This window comes from Halichoerus grypus, chromosome 12 (assembly GCF_964656455.1).
Source record: "Halichoerus grypus chromosome 12, mHalGry1.hap1.1, whole genome shotgun sequence".
Lineage (NCBI taxonomy): Eukaryota > Metazoa > Chordata > Mammalia > Carnivora > Phocidae > Halichoerus > Halichoerus grypus.
In genome coordinates, this window is record NC_135723.1 from 51794402 (window position 1) to 51808273 (window position 13872).

At 35.4% G+C, this 13872-nt stretch overlaps 1 protein-coding gene across 9 annotated transcripts in view; it reads left to right on the forward strand.

The window, feature by feature from the left end:
• Nucleotides 1-13872, forward strand: part of HDAC9 (histone deacetylase 9) — a 911036-nt gene that overhangs the window by 882395 nt on the left and 14769 nt on the right. For all 9 annotated transcript variants that reach the window (XM_078059350.1, XM_078059344.1, XM_078059346.1 and 6 more), the window contains one exon: nt 7784-7931. In XM_078059350.1, coding sequence (XP_077915476.1) covers nt 7784-7931 — 148 coding nt within the window. The remainder of the gene's footprint in view (nt 1-7783; nt 7932-13872) is intronic.

The following is a 13872-nucleotide window of genomic DNA, read 5'->3' on the forward strand; positions in this document are numbered from 1 at the left end:
TAATCAAGATAGTCAATAAATGGACCTCTGCCCCCATGTATGAAGAACTAACTACTATAGGAATTGTCCTTTGATCAGAAATAAAAGAAATCCAGAATAACATATATATGGAACAATGTTTTTTGACACTGGGCAACAAATACTAAAGGCCTATGAACCCGGCAAGAAACAAACAAGGAAAGAGAAAAATGAGGCCTACAGTTGCCTGAGGTTACTAATATGAGGCAATTTCCATGATTCAGCATAGGGAGGGAGAATTCAAATAGAATCCAATGGTTTTTCTGAGTTCAAGATAAAGTAATCAGAGTTTGGGGAGACTGAAGTGACTAGAGTTTGTGGGGCAGAATATTTGAGGTGAAGTTGTTGCACAGAGAAAGAACTCTGTGTATCTGTACAAGAGTTTCTTTAAACCTTTGTCTTATTTTACATGCATGAGGTAAAACTCCACAAGGCTGGGGAAACCAGTAGGTTAAATAATTCAAGCAATTCACACAGGATTGGGAATAGTTTGCATTCCTACTAGCCAGAGTGGAGAGACCTTGTAATACATAAGGCAACATGTAGAGATATTAAAATGGTTTTCTCTTAGTTTTAGGAATAAATTAGCCTTATACTAAAACCTGCTGTGAAGCCAGTCTAACAAAGAGTACCAGCAAGCCTCAAAGGGATCACACTGATTGCAAGTAATTTAATTGCATTCCCAAATATAGTCCAACATCTTCAAAGAACACAACAAAATTCAATAACCAGGTATGTTCAAATTAACAATGTCAAGCATCCAAATGAAAATTACTAGATATGCAATGAAGTAAGAAAATATGGCCTAGAAATATAAGACAAATTAATTAAACAGAAACTGAGTCAGAAACTCAAGGCATGATAGAATTAGCAGATAAGAATGTTAGTTATTCCTAATATGAAGAGGAAAGTTCAAGCATAATGTGGAGAGAAATGAAAAACCTAAAAAACATGCAAATGGAAGTTTTAGAGGTAAAAATACAGTATTTGAAATAAAAAAATTCTGTACCTTGAAAGGGTTAATGGCAGAGTATACACTGCAAAAGACCAAAACAAAACAAAATAAACAAAATAATGAAGAAGAAGTAATAGAAACTATTCAAGTAAAGAATAGAGAGAAAAATACTGAAAAATTGTAAATCAGTGGTATATTGGACAGCATCAATTGGCTAACATACCTATAATTAGAGTCCCAGAAAAAGCAGCAGTTGGGGAAGTATTTAAAGAAATAGTGGGAAAAGGTTTTATAATTTGATGAAAACTGCAAATCCACAGATCCAAGAAGCTCAATCAATCTCAAGCAGAATAAACATGAATAAAATCACACTGAGGTGCATTATAATGAAATCTTAAAAGAAGCCAGAGAAAAGAAAAATCATATTACACACAAAGAAACAAGAATAGAGGTGATAAGATAAAAATAAGAATCTTTTAAATCTCAGAAGTATTATGTTAAGTGAAAGAAGCCCGATATTAAAGATTACAGAGTATATGGTTTTATTTATATGAAATTCTAGAAAAGACAAATGTACAGTGGCAGAATTTCAGTGATTGTCAAGGGCCAAGAAGAAGGGTAAGAAATTGACTCCAAAGGGCCAAAAGGAGGTTTTAGGGATGAAGAAAATATTCTGTATTTTGATTGTGGTAGTCGTTAATATGCATCACTGCACATATTTGTCAACATGCATCATAACCTGCCCTTAGAATTGGTAAATTTTATTGACTGTAAACTATACTTAGTGAAGCTGATAAAAAAAATAGTTATAAAATGAAGCAAAAATATAAGCTCTTGAAACTATAAAGAATTTCAGTTACAGAAACAGTGTTTCTGATCAATTTAAAGAAAAACATTTAAATTAATTAAATTAATCCCTACAAAAGCAAAGAACAAGTTGAGGATAAACGTGCAAACCACAGGATTTGGTTTTGAAAATCTGTAATTGGGCTTTCAAAGATGTCTACATTTGTTGATAGAATCATTGATAAAATTCCTATTCTTAGTGGCAAAATTTATATTCTGTTCTGGAATAGAATGAAACTGAGAAGTCATATGATTTTGCAGCATCTAAATTTAGTAAGTAAAATTTTGTAGAATCATAAATGGGGAAAACTTTCTTGATAGGTTTGGTTTACATAAAATGTTTGCCAAAGAAAGGTACCTATGAAGGGAGGAAAAAGACATTAGTCATGAAAATATTTGTTATGAAATAGTCACATTTCAATATTTTAAAAATTGGAAGTGAAAATATTCCACATTTAGCAGAAATTACCACATAGCACCACACTTGTGAAGACAGTATTTGTCAATCAAAAATACTATAGTCTCTTGAGAAGAGTAATTAAAGATGCCACAGTTTCAAATTTATTAACCATAAAATTCCACTTTGAAGTGCAGGCAATTTTATGAAAAAGTCTAAAATATTTAGACCACATTGAAACATTCTTCATAAAAATACCAATGATATTTTGTCAGTGAGAAATATGGCCACAAAATTTATTAACGTGATTATTTACCAGCAATCATAATTCTGCTTAAGTTATTTCCTAATGTTTAGATAATCAGTAGTTATTGTGCTTTGACACACATGAATTACTCTATTTTTGATTTTTTAGAATGAATTTTAGTTGTGAAAATAAACTTTTGAATAGGACTATTTTATATTTTATAGATCCACTGATAAAAACAATTCGTTGACCAATAAACAAACATTTCAGTGGCATATAATTTTTATTTTTAGCCCCATTTTAAGCTTAAAATTGCCCCAACTTGGATGAAAAATTACCTGGTCACTCTATTGATATACCAACTTTTGGTACATCACTATTTTTGCATATATACAATAATTTGGAACCCAATAAAGTTCTCCATTTAGCTTTAAAAATCTATCTTAAAAAACTATTAAGAAGCTCTGAACTCTGAAGAATCCATGAAGTGAGGTGTCTTGTTAGTCCCAGGTGTTAATAATCTCTGAAGTTTTGGGGGATTGGAAAAGGTTTGCTACCAGCTTCTTGTCCTATGAGAACATGGTGTGTAATAACAAAAGACAGTATTATTCAAATGGCAAGAACAAGTCTGAGAAGTGATTCTTAGCCCCCAGAATGATGAGGGAAGGGTGAGGTTTCTGGAATCAGGAGGCTTTCAAAGTGTCAGAGGCTTTGGTTGGGAAAACTTTTGGCAGATGGGTTATTTTTAACACAGACCTTCATATGTCAGCAAATACTTATTTTTCCAAATTGCTCGACACCAAGAACAATGTGGTTTATGCTGAAGTCTGATTACACAGTACCTGCAAGATGTCCTCTCCTGGCTCATATCTGACCCAGTAACACTCCATCTGTGGCCTCCCCTCTAATTCTTGACCGTCTGCATCCATTATCTAGTTTTTACCTTTATTTTAGATTCATTCTTTGCTTTGCCATTATCAGACAAAACAAAAATGCAGAATAGTGAAGGCTAAATAGTCAGAGAGAAAGGAAGGAAGAAAGAAAGGCAGAGAGGAAGGGAGGGGGAAGAGAAAGAAAGAAAAGGAAGGAAGGAAGGAAAGAGAAAGAAAGAAAGAAAGAAAGAAAGAAAGAAGAAAGAAAGAAAGAAAGAAAGAAAGAAAGAGAAAGAAAGGAAGAAAAGAAAGGAAAAGAAAGAAAAGAAAAGAAAGAAAGAAAAGAAAAAGAAAGAGAAAGAAGAGAGGAGGGGAGAGGAGGGGAGGGAAAAGGAGGGGAGAAGAGGTGAGGAGAGAGGAAGGAAGAAAGAGAAAAGAAAAGATAAAAGAAAGTGCTGAAAAGTGGGGAGATTTACATAGTGGGCAAAATGAATAAGGATAGAGGATATGACCAAAGGAGTGTGCATGTCCATTTTTAATGGAAAACCCCCTCTCTTTTGACAGTTTTATTGCTTTAGGAGTGCAACCCAGTGGTGGCTGGTTACTAATATCTTGCTTTATAAAAAGCAGCTCCTAAATACTCTAGTGGTAAACCTTGGTTCATTTCTCTTGTGTGCTAATAAGGGTATTATTCTTATGCCAACAGATATGATTTTCTAGCACATATGTTTCTGAAAGAAAAAAAACCTACTCATCATGTGAAAATATAACCCATAAATTTGGAGTTTGAATTGGCTGCATATTGCACAGTCTATGCTATACCCACTTCCATTTTAATTATTCTTCTTTACAAATAGAGATAGTAGTCTATGAATGCATTATTAATGTAGAATATTTCCTTTGTTTTTATAGGCTTTGCCAGAGGCCATATTGAATTCAAAGTTTTGGGTTATTTCTGAGTCAGAAACCTCATACATTTGGATAAAAACCAAACTTCCAACATTTAATCTTAACTTAGCAGGATATTTTATATACATTAAATTTTATTCAAAAAGGTCTTAGCTATTTAAAATCTTTCTTACTACTAACATATATAAAGGCTATCATGCTGCTGAAAAATCATTATTAATGATTCATACCTTCTGTCCTGATTGTGTTTGGGGAATAAAGATGTTTGTTTTGTCTAGGGCCAAGAATTCTCTTCTTGAAGAAAAAGTACAATGTTTAAAAATTAAAGCCCATGGTTATTCTAGATGTGCCATATTATCTAAAAGTAAGTGTTTACTGACCTCCTCAAGGGTTTAAAGACTCACAGAAAAGTAAGATTTTTCTTCCGAAACAAATTCATTCTAACATCTAAGAGTAAGACATAACATGAGATCAGAAAAATCATTGAGAATTACAGCAGGGAGAACCCTTTCATTATCATCAAGCCCCACCACTATCATGTAATAAATGTGGAAATTGTGCCCCAGAGTGATCCAAATGCCTTCTTTGGGTCTAGTGTGTAGTCTCTAATGTGGAAATCTTGACTTTTAGTTCAAGGTTCCATCTTCAATGGACTTCTTACTCATGCTCTTCAATGAGCACTTGTCTCCAGTTTTATGATAGCTTCGTCAGTGTCTTACCTGGTAAACAGGTGCTTGCAATAGTATAAGGTTATGAGAAATGAAGAGTAAAAAGAACTAGTCTCAACATGGTTGTCTCCCTTGGTGCAAAAAAACCCATGCCATAGAGTCAATAAAAGGTGGATCAACTGAGTCACATATCTGAAGAACAAGGTAACCTGTTATTACCAAATATCATTTCTTTAGTAAAGCAGAGAACATATATAATTCTCTTGCAATGTACATAATTCCTTTAAGTTGAGATTTTTATATATTGAGTCTGTTTTTGTATTTTAATGTGTAGTAGGAAGAGGGTAGAGGAGAACTAAATAAAGGAGGACAACAGAGTACAGAGTAAGAGATATTTTGGAGTCAGTCAGTCCCAGATGAATATTTTAACTTTTCTGCTTCCTATCCATGTGATTTTAGAATGATTACCCAACATTGCCTACATAATTATCATGAGGATTAAATGAAATTATAAATTATGAATGTGAAAACACCTAACAGTCCTTGGCACGTATTAGGAGTTCAGTAGTGCTAGTTTCTTTCCTATAGTGTACAAAACATAATTTAACCCATAAACCACCAGCCACCTGTTGTTTGTTTGTCAGAGGCCCCATATTAGTCACTCTAGAGAAAAAGAAAAGGATGTCATCCAGCATCACTAATTTTCTGAATATCATGAGCTAAAATAATGTTTAATAATATTTTGTGAAACACAATACGTCTGAATGCTCTTATAGATGGTATATGGTGTTTCCAACTTGAGGAAGATTATAATGACATTGTGATCTAGAAAAATTAGGGTCTTGGAATATAATTGTCAATTCAGGGTCATCTTTCAAAGTTAAGAGAGGTAGGGGTGCACTACAGAATAACCCAAGATACATTTTCATTGCCTACTTCCTAAACTTCTCTTTAGTCCAGCTCCTCATTTCTGTTCTGTCACTTCCTTTTAGTTTTAGACATCATTATTTCCTACCTGGATTTTTGCCAAGATGGGAAATTGGTTTTCCTGCCACCACTCTCATCACCTTCCAGTTCATTGTCCATGATCTGTCCAGAGGGATCTTTTAAAAATTTAAACCTGATTCCCTGCCTCTTCTGCTTAAAATGGCCCCTTTATACCTACAGGTTGAAGTCCAAGATTATTCACATGTTATTCAAGATTGTGTGTTAATTAGCCCATGTCTACCACAACAGTCTCACTCATCACACTCAAGACTTTTCCAAACATTCCAGTAGTTCCTAGCAGTGGACTTTGTACCCCCCCCAAAAAAAACAAAACAAAACACAGAGACTTGAGACTTGAGTCTCTGCACATTTGTGTGCACTATTTCCTCTTCTAGGAATACCTCACCACCACCACCTCCCTTTATTTCAGGTTGATTAACTTCTGATGGTCTTTCAAATACTTGGTCAAGTATTATTTTTTTCTGGCAACTCTTCTCTCACTTTCCCATTATCATAAGTATATGTTCTACTTATTTCCTCTCAGGATCACATGGGCCTTTTCCACACAGTATTATCATTTAGACCATGAATTTCTTGGTGTGAGGGAAGTATCTTTATGTCTTCAATACCTCAAAATGTTAGTGTGTGGGTTTATTCACAGTTAGAATTGCTATCATGTGGTCCAAATTGAAAGCTTTATGATTTTCAGGCTTTGGTCAGAATAGGTGATTACAGCAAGTAAAGTTGTAGTAGGCAACTATGTCAGAAGGTTCTGTTGGCATGGGAAGTAGATGGTGAGACTGAGTCTCCTCCCCTAGCATGATATCCATTCCTTTGTGAAGCAGTAAGCTAAGGAAAGGCCGATTGCAAAATGTTAGTTAGAGCTGGAAGGGATTTGAGATCATTCCCCTGTTTTGAGAAGCAGAAATGAAGTGCCAGAGTCTTGCCAGCATGATAGGATGGTCAGTGGCAGAGCTTGGTCCAGAACCCAGTTATCTTCCTTCCCAATCCATGTCAAATTCCTGCTTCACTGGTCAGGCTGCAGAGATAGTTCTAACCTGGTAAGTCATGTCACCACGTAGGAAGATTGTCCTGCTTTGATTTGGGACTACTCAACACTTGACAAAAAAATAGCTTCAGGCTGTGAGAAGGCCATTGACTTGCTCTTTCATATTTATTCCACTGGCATGTTCTCATGAAATGACCTACTCTTTTCCTCTCATTCCCCTTCCCTGCCTCAAAAAATGAAACTTCCGTCTGACATATGGAAAGGTGCCAACATCAGCCAGTGCATATATTAAAGTTTTAAATCAGTTATTGTTCTAGTACACACCCTGGGGTTGAGAAAGAAAGAACATCCAGGACTAACAAACCTGATTGTTCTGGCAAAGTTGCCATTCAATTCATGCTGGCATTTCTGGGCTTTTCTTTTTCTTTAATACTCTAACCTCATTTTTTTTTATAAAAAGGTAACAGCTCAAGTGGCAATTTTTAACATTACTATTTCATTCAATTTCTCCATGAGACTTCTACCTCCTAGTCTCTTGAGGGTTTCCCAGAGGGCACTATGCCCAGAGTTTGCTTATTACTTAATTGTAGAGACAGCTATCAGTCTGATAGTGAATTCATTAGACCGTGGCTTATTCCTCACTTTATGACCCTCTCAGCAAAGGAGAGACTCAGGCTTGGGGCCATGAGCACCTCACAACTTGGCATTCTTAGATTGAGAAAAAGACTTAATCATAACATTTAAGAAACCAAATTACAGCTGTGTATAACAGAGAATTTTAACTTAACAACTGCTCTGAATTGGATCTATACAAGTATTCTGATTAATACTGCTCTAAAATTCCTATTAAAGTATGATGCACTTTTTTTTTCTAGGCAAGTACTGGAAGTCAGTAAGGATGGTGGCTCTGCCAAGGGGTTGTGCTTTGGCTGGGACTCAGTTGCAGGAGGAGACCGAGACTGTTTCTGCCCTGGCCTCCCTGACGGTAGATGTAGAACAGCCCTTTGCTTCAGAAGATAGCAGGTATGGATCCCACATGGGGGAGTCAAGGTCAGTAACACCCAGGCTCATCATTAGCATTTGTGAACCTCTCTCCAGGCTTTCCTTCACCTGTCTCCTCCACTTTCACCACCTGTCTTCTTCAAAGCCACAGATGCCACAGCAAATGCTGTAGGCCACCAAGAATTCATTTGTTTCATTCTTCATGGGAAACATAGAGCTGCAGCATGTCATTGCAGTTCACAGAGAATTAGAGTGGATGAGATACATAGAGAAATCACTCCTCATTGGATAATTTAAGTGCAGATCATTACGGAAAGAGCTACTTGTGTGTTTTACTTCTTTCCTTAGTTATCTCTGTTTTTCCAGATATTCTTTTTCCTTCTATCATCATTTTAAAATTACTGATATAACAAAGTGAAAAAAGGAGAGGAGAAGCTGGACATATTACTAGTCAGTTGGATAACCTAAGTACATACAAGTTCCTTCTGTGACTGCCCTTATGGTACAAGGACTGGATAAAGATAGAAGTTGCCTCCAAAGGAGAAAAGAGTGTGTATAAAGGAATGTGTGGACTCTTGAGTCTGATTTTATTCCACTTTATGATAAGAAGATGATTGCAATTAGTCTTCATATGAATATAGCAGTCAGGAAAAGAAAAATAAGGTTAATCTAAGATTGGGTTTCCTTGTTTAAGAAATGTTTGTCGGTTTGTGCATTTTGGTGTTCATCATCCTATCATACAGATAATGCTACATTCAGGATTTTTTTTTTTTAAGTCTGCTACAATCAAAGCCATCACAAATGTACACATGTATTAACACTGGTGCTTTCTGTGGCTGGCTTCAAAGTCACATTTCCTCAATTTAAAAATGAATCAGGGGAGGCTTTACTAAAGCTCTGCCAGCTTGCAGTTTTAAATTGCTTATGAGAAGGAAATCATATTCCCTCCGTCAATAACATCACCATTAATTACACAGATCCTGCTACCTAGTACCTAGTTGGCAATTTTCCCAAGAATGCACAAATTTGAACAGTTTTAGCTTTCTTGCTTTTACTGGATATTCAGAGTTTAATGGATTTAACATCTTGCTTTGGTCAAGAGCAGGAGATGTATTGAATAAGAGATTTCATTTTTAAGCAAGTATTTTTTCTTACTATAAGTGCTTAAAGACCAGATTACGTATAGAAAAAAATAGTTGTACAATATTGTATTAGAAGACATCTTCATATGGCATCTGGAACATAAAGGAAAACTTATTTTACTTCTTTGATAATATGAACTAACCCCCTGCCGTTCCCAGCTAAGAACCAAACCAAGTTCATAATCCAAAGGTGTTGCAATTATTCCCAAGGCCAAATGCAGTTAGTTGTCATCTGAGGGCTATAAAACTGAGGAAACTAACATCTGTTAGTGCTGGATATAAAAGGAGTATATCTATTCTTTAGAATTCATTTAATAGAGAGAAATGAAGCTAAATTCCAACCTGGGTGAAATGAATTGTAAATAATTTTGCTTAGAATAATTAAGAATAATAAGTTATGTTATACACCCCAAGTAATATAAAAATCTCAGCACTTTGGCAGGAATTGGCTCTATAAGCATGCTTGCTTATCCTCAGGTAAATGGTGTGTTTGACTTCTGATAATCTACAGGGACTTAACCCTGGCTTCAGTTCACAGCGATTTATTTATTTATTTATTTATTTATTTATTTATTTATTTATTTATTTTTAGTTCACTGTGATTTTTAAGCTTCCCCTGATGGCAGAGAGAGAATGGGAATGGGAATGTTCTGATGTATAGGGAAACAGAGTTGACGCTTGTGACCTGGATTCATGTTTGTTTATCAGTATTAGACACATTGTATCTATTTTGACTGATTTTTCTTATGGGAAGAAAAATGGTTTTGCTTGAAATACATTCTATGGCTTTGCACTTACTTTTTCAGCAGAGGAAAAGAAAAATGCTTCTAGAATTGACTTTTGCATTTCTATTGAACCATGCATGAATTTCATCAGAGAGAGTCAGAGACAGAGAACCCTTGAAAGCCACAAAACATTATTCTTTCCAGGGGCATGCTATTAGAATTGTCCCCCTACTCAATACAGGAAAGACTTTCAGAATGAGATAAAGAGGTGGAAATGTTCTTAGGCCTTTGTTATGAATGTAATATTATAAGTACACAGGAAATTTAAAAATTAGAAAAATCAGAAAACTAAATGGATGGAAAAGAGTGAAGGCAAGATTCTTTTTATAGGAAATTCTTGCCAATTATTTTGGAGGATATATTGGTGTTTGGAGTGAGATGACTCATTTTGTACTAGGATTTTGGGTAAAGCAGCTCTTTTCCTGGCCAACTCATATCTGACTCATTTACCACTAGTGAATAAGGGATAAAATGCTCCTGGCTAAGAACCATTGTAAGTATTTTTTGTTCATTTTTCTTGGATGGGGGGGCAAGAGGGAGATGACAGCACAGTGAAAACAGTCATTTCATTTTTACAACTTATTGATGGACCATGAAGAGTAAATTGTGTGAAAAAGGCTGATATGTGGGGATGCATTTTGGGGATGATTAATTGAAATACAGTTTTCAAAACATAATCATCAGGTGGCAAAGGACTTGAGCAAGAGAGAAAAAATTAGAGGATCAGAAAAAAAGACAAAAAAATTAAATGGGGCCCAGTTATATGTTCAAAGAATACTTAAATAGATAGACCTGGTCACATAGCATATCATTTAGAAGAGATAACTTTGATTTTGGGTTTCTTCTTGTTTGGTAGGAGACTGCACCTTTAAAAGATTATAGCTTGCATTGGTTGGATATCTGTTTCAAAAGCTTCTACTTTGAAAAGGTCAGTGCAGTATTTAGGTTTATTCTTGGATCCTAGTTCAGGCTCTGCTGAAAAATCAAGAAAAAGCTCTCTCTGGCAATCAAAACTTCAGGATGATCAACTATTATATTATTGGGAACACATTTACACTCTAGAAATCCTGACTATCTCTTTATCTCTCTCCTTTTTTTAAACCAAAACAAAAACTGAAAGTTACATTTTTCAAATGTCAGTTTGACCTATTGATTATAGTGTGAATCATGTTAGATTTTCTTAGTACAATCCAATCTGGTTGTTTATTTAATCATTTCATCTTCAACTTTTGGCAACTTTTCTCATGAATGAGATGGTTTCAAATCATTATATAATACAAAAGGATGAGAAAATATATGATTCCAAGTCTAGCTGGGTTTTTTCTTTTTGAGTAACTGTCTTATTCATGAGTATAAAAAAAGTATTACGATATGCTGGAAAACCCCAGGTATCATCTCCCTTAGCTTTAAATGGCTTATCACTCGTGCCAAGGACATTAATAACTATATTTTTCTGTATCTGAAAATTTATATAGAAATATAGACCACTATTAAATACACATTCATGTCTAGTATACCTAGAAATACAACTTTGTTTTCCATTCTTTTTTTTTTTTTTTTTTTTTTAAAGATTTTGTTTATTTATTTGACAGAGAGAGATACACAGCGAGAGAGAGAACACAAGCGGGGGGAGTGGGAGAGGGAGAAAGCAGGCTTCCCGCAGAGCAGGGAGCCCGATGCGGGGCTCGATCCCAGGACTCTGGGATCATGACCTGAGCCGAAGGCAGACGCTTAACGACTGAGCCACCCAGGCGCCACCTGTTTTCCATTCTTTAGGATTGTGTCTCCAAGGCTTCTAAAAGCTAAATATTGTACAAATTATGCAGGTTTATGATTTTTCTCTATGATACCTTTATTTTGAGCTCTTGTTTATCTCACCAGGCAAACATTCCAATATAAACTTTATTCTTAATTTTCATCCAGTGTCTATAAAGTCTTAGTTGAAAAGTGGGCTAAGTGGGCTAAGTGGGCTAAGATTTGGAAGCTCCTGATAAAAGGAAGGATAATCTGACCCTTCTTTTCTTCTTTTTCCTCCTCCTTCTGGGACCATCTTTTTATGTCTTTTCAGTGCCTACCTTGTGGTCATGGGGCCTGTGTGAAGTCTGACTTAGTATGATAGGGATTCAATCCAGTGCCCATTTCTATATTCAGGGTTCCATTCTGAATTCTTTAAAGAAGTGTTTTATAAGGAAAAAGAAACATATTTGAATAGAACTGTGAGTAAAATAAGATGCATGATAACTTTTGCTTCCCATCATCTCATCTTCATCCATCTCTACTCCTTCACTCTTGTCTTCTTCCCACTATAAGGGAAGAATAGAGTGTGACTCTAGAATCAGCTTGCAAAGATTCAAATCCCATCTTCAGTTTAAGAATTGTGTGATCACGGGCAAGTTACTTATCTCCCTGGGCTTTATTTTCCTTGTCTTTAAAATGAAGGGAAAATTTCATAGGGTTTTGAGGATGAAATAAAATAGTATGTCTTAACACAACACCTGATACATAGTAAGTACTCAATAAATGTTGGTTTTATTATTTTTTCCGTCATTTTTCTTCTTCCACCATTTTTTTCTCCTTTAATACATAGCTTATCATCCAGTGATCTATATTAGAATATAGAGGCTGTACCTAGGCATCTAACCTTTCATAGGTTAAATCAATAGTATGGTCATTAAAAACAAGAGATTGACAAATAATCTCTAAGCAATAAATTGAGTTAATTAATCTGCAATTAGCTGGCTTAACTCAAGACTTTCACAGTGCCTAATACATTGTAGGTAATAAATACTGAATGAATGAATGAATGAATGAATGAATCCAAAGACCAAAGACAAAATATCGTTAAAATGGTTATATCACATTTTATAATGATACCTGAGCAATTCTTGGCTCTCTGGATTTACTATGTTTTCTGAGAGAATCAGTGTTGTTATATTTTATAAGAGTTTTCAAAATGTGTATTTTATATTTTCTTTTATAGTACTCATTGACAATGTCAATTTTCAGATAAGTAGAATCCATAGTACTCATATCACAAATATGGATTGACTGAATAAACATAATAAAGGAGGGGGGGGCAAAGTGTCTGTCTGAATGGAGAAAGGAATTGTATATAGGGAGGGAGAAAAACTTGGCAGTGATGCTGACAGATTACAGGATTTTCCTCCAGCCTGCAGAATGAGGAAGGAGAATATCCAGTCCATTCATTCTTTAAACACTTTCTGATTATTCTGTATGGGCCAAAGTATTGAGAGGCAGGGTCACAAAGCTTCCTCTTGGTCCTCAAAATGTTCATATACTTGGGGATTATATTAGTTTTCTACTTCTATCTTTAAAAATTACTATAAATTTAATGACTTAAAATGACAGAAAGATCCGAAGGCTGGCACAGGTCTCTCTGGGCTAAAATCAAGAGGTTGGCAGGGCTTGGGTCCTTTCCTGGAGGCTCTAGGGGAGAATCTGCATCCTTGTCTTTTCCAGCTTCTAGAGGCCACCTGCATTCCTTGGCTTGTGACCCCCTTCCTCTATCTTCAAAGCCAGCAACTTTACATCCTGCTGACCTTTCTTCACTTGCCACATATCTCTCTGAAAGAAGAAAGCTGGGCAAGCTGGCTTACAAGCTGGGAAAGATTCCCTGCTTTTAAAGACTCGTGATTAGATTAGTTCCACTAGGATAATTTAGGATAATTTCTTCATCTCAAAGTACTGAACTTTAATCACATCTACAAAGTCAGTTTTGCCATGCAAGGTAACATATTCACAGCTTCCAGGGATTAGAACATAGACATCATTGGGGGCTATTATTCTTCCTACCACAGGATTAGACATGAACAACCAACTATAGTAAATTACAAGTAATTTGCTATATTGAGCTGTAGAATACAAGAAGACCTAACACAGGCCTAGAAATGCAGAACAAATCACAGAGTAGGACAACTGAGCCAGGGTGAAAAAATATATAGGTTTTCACCCTAGTAAATAAGAAGAAAGGTATCTGATACAGAGACAGTAGCTTGAGCAAACCATCTATTTTTT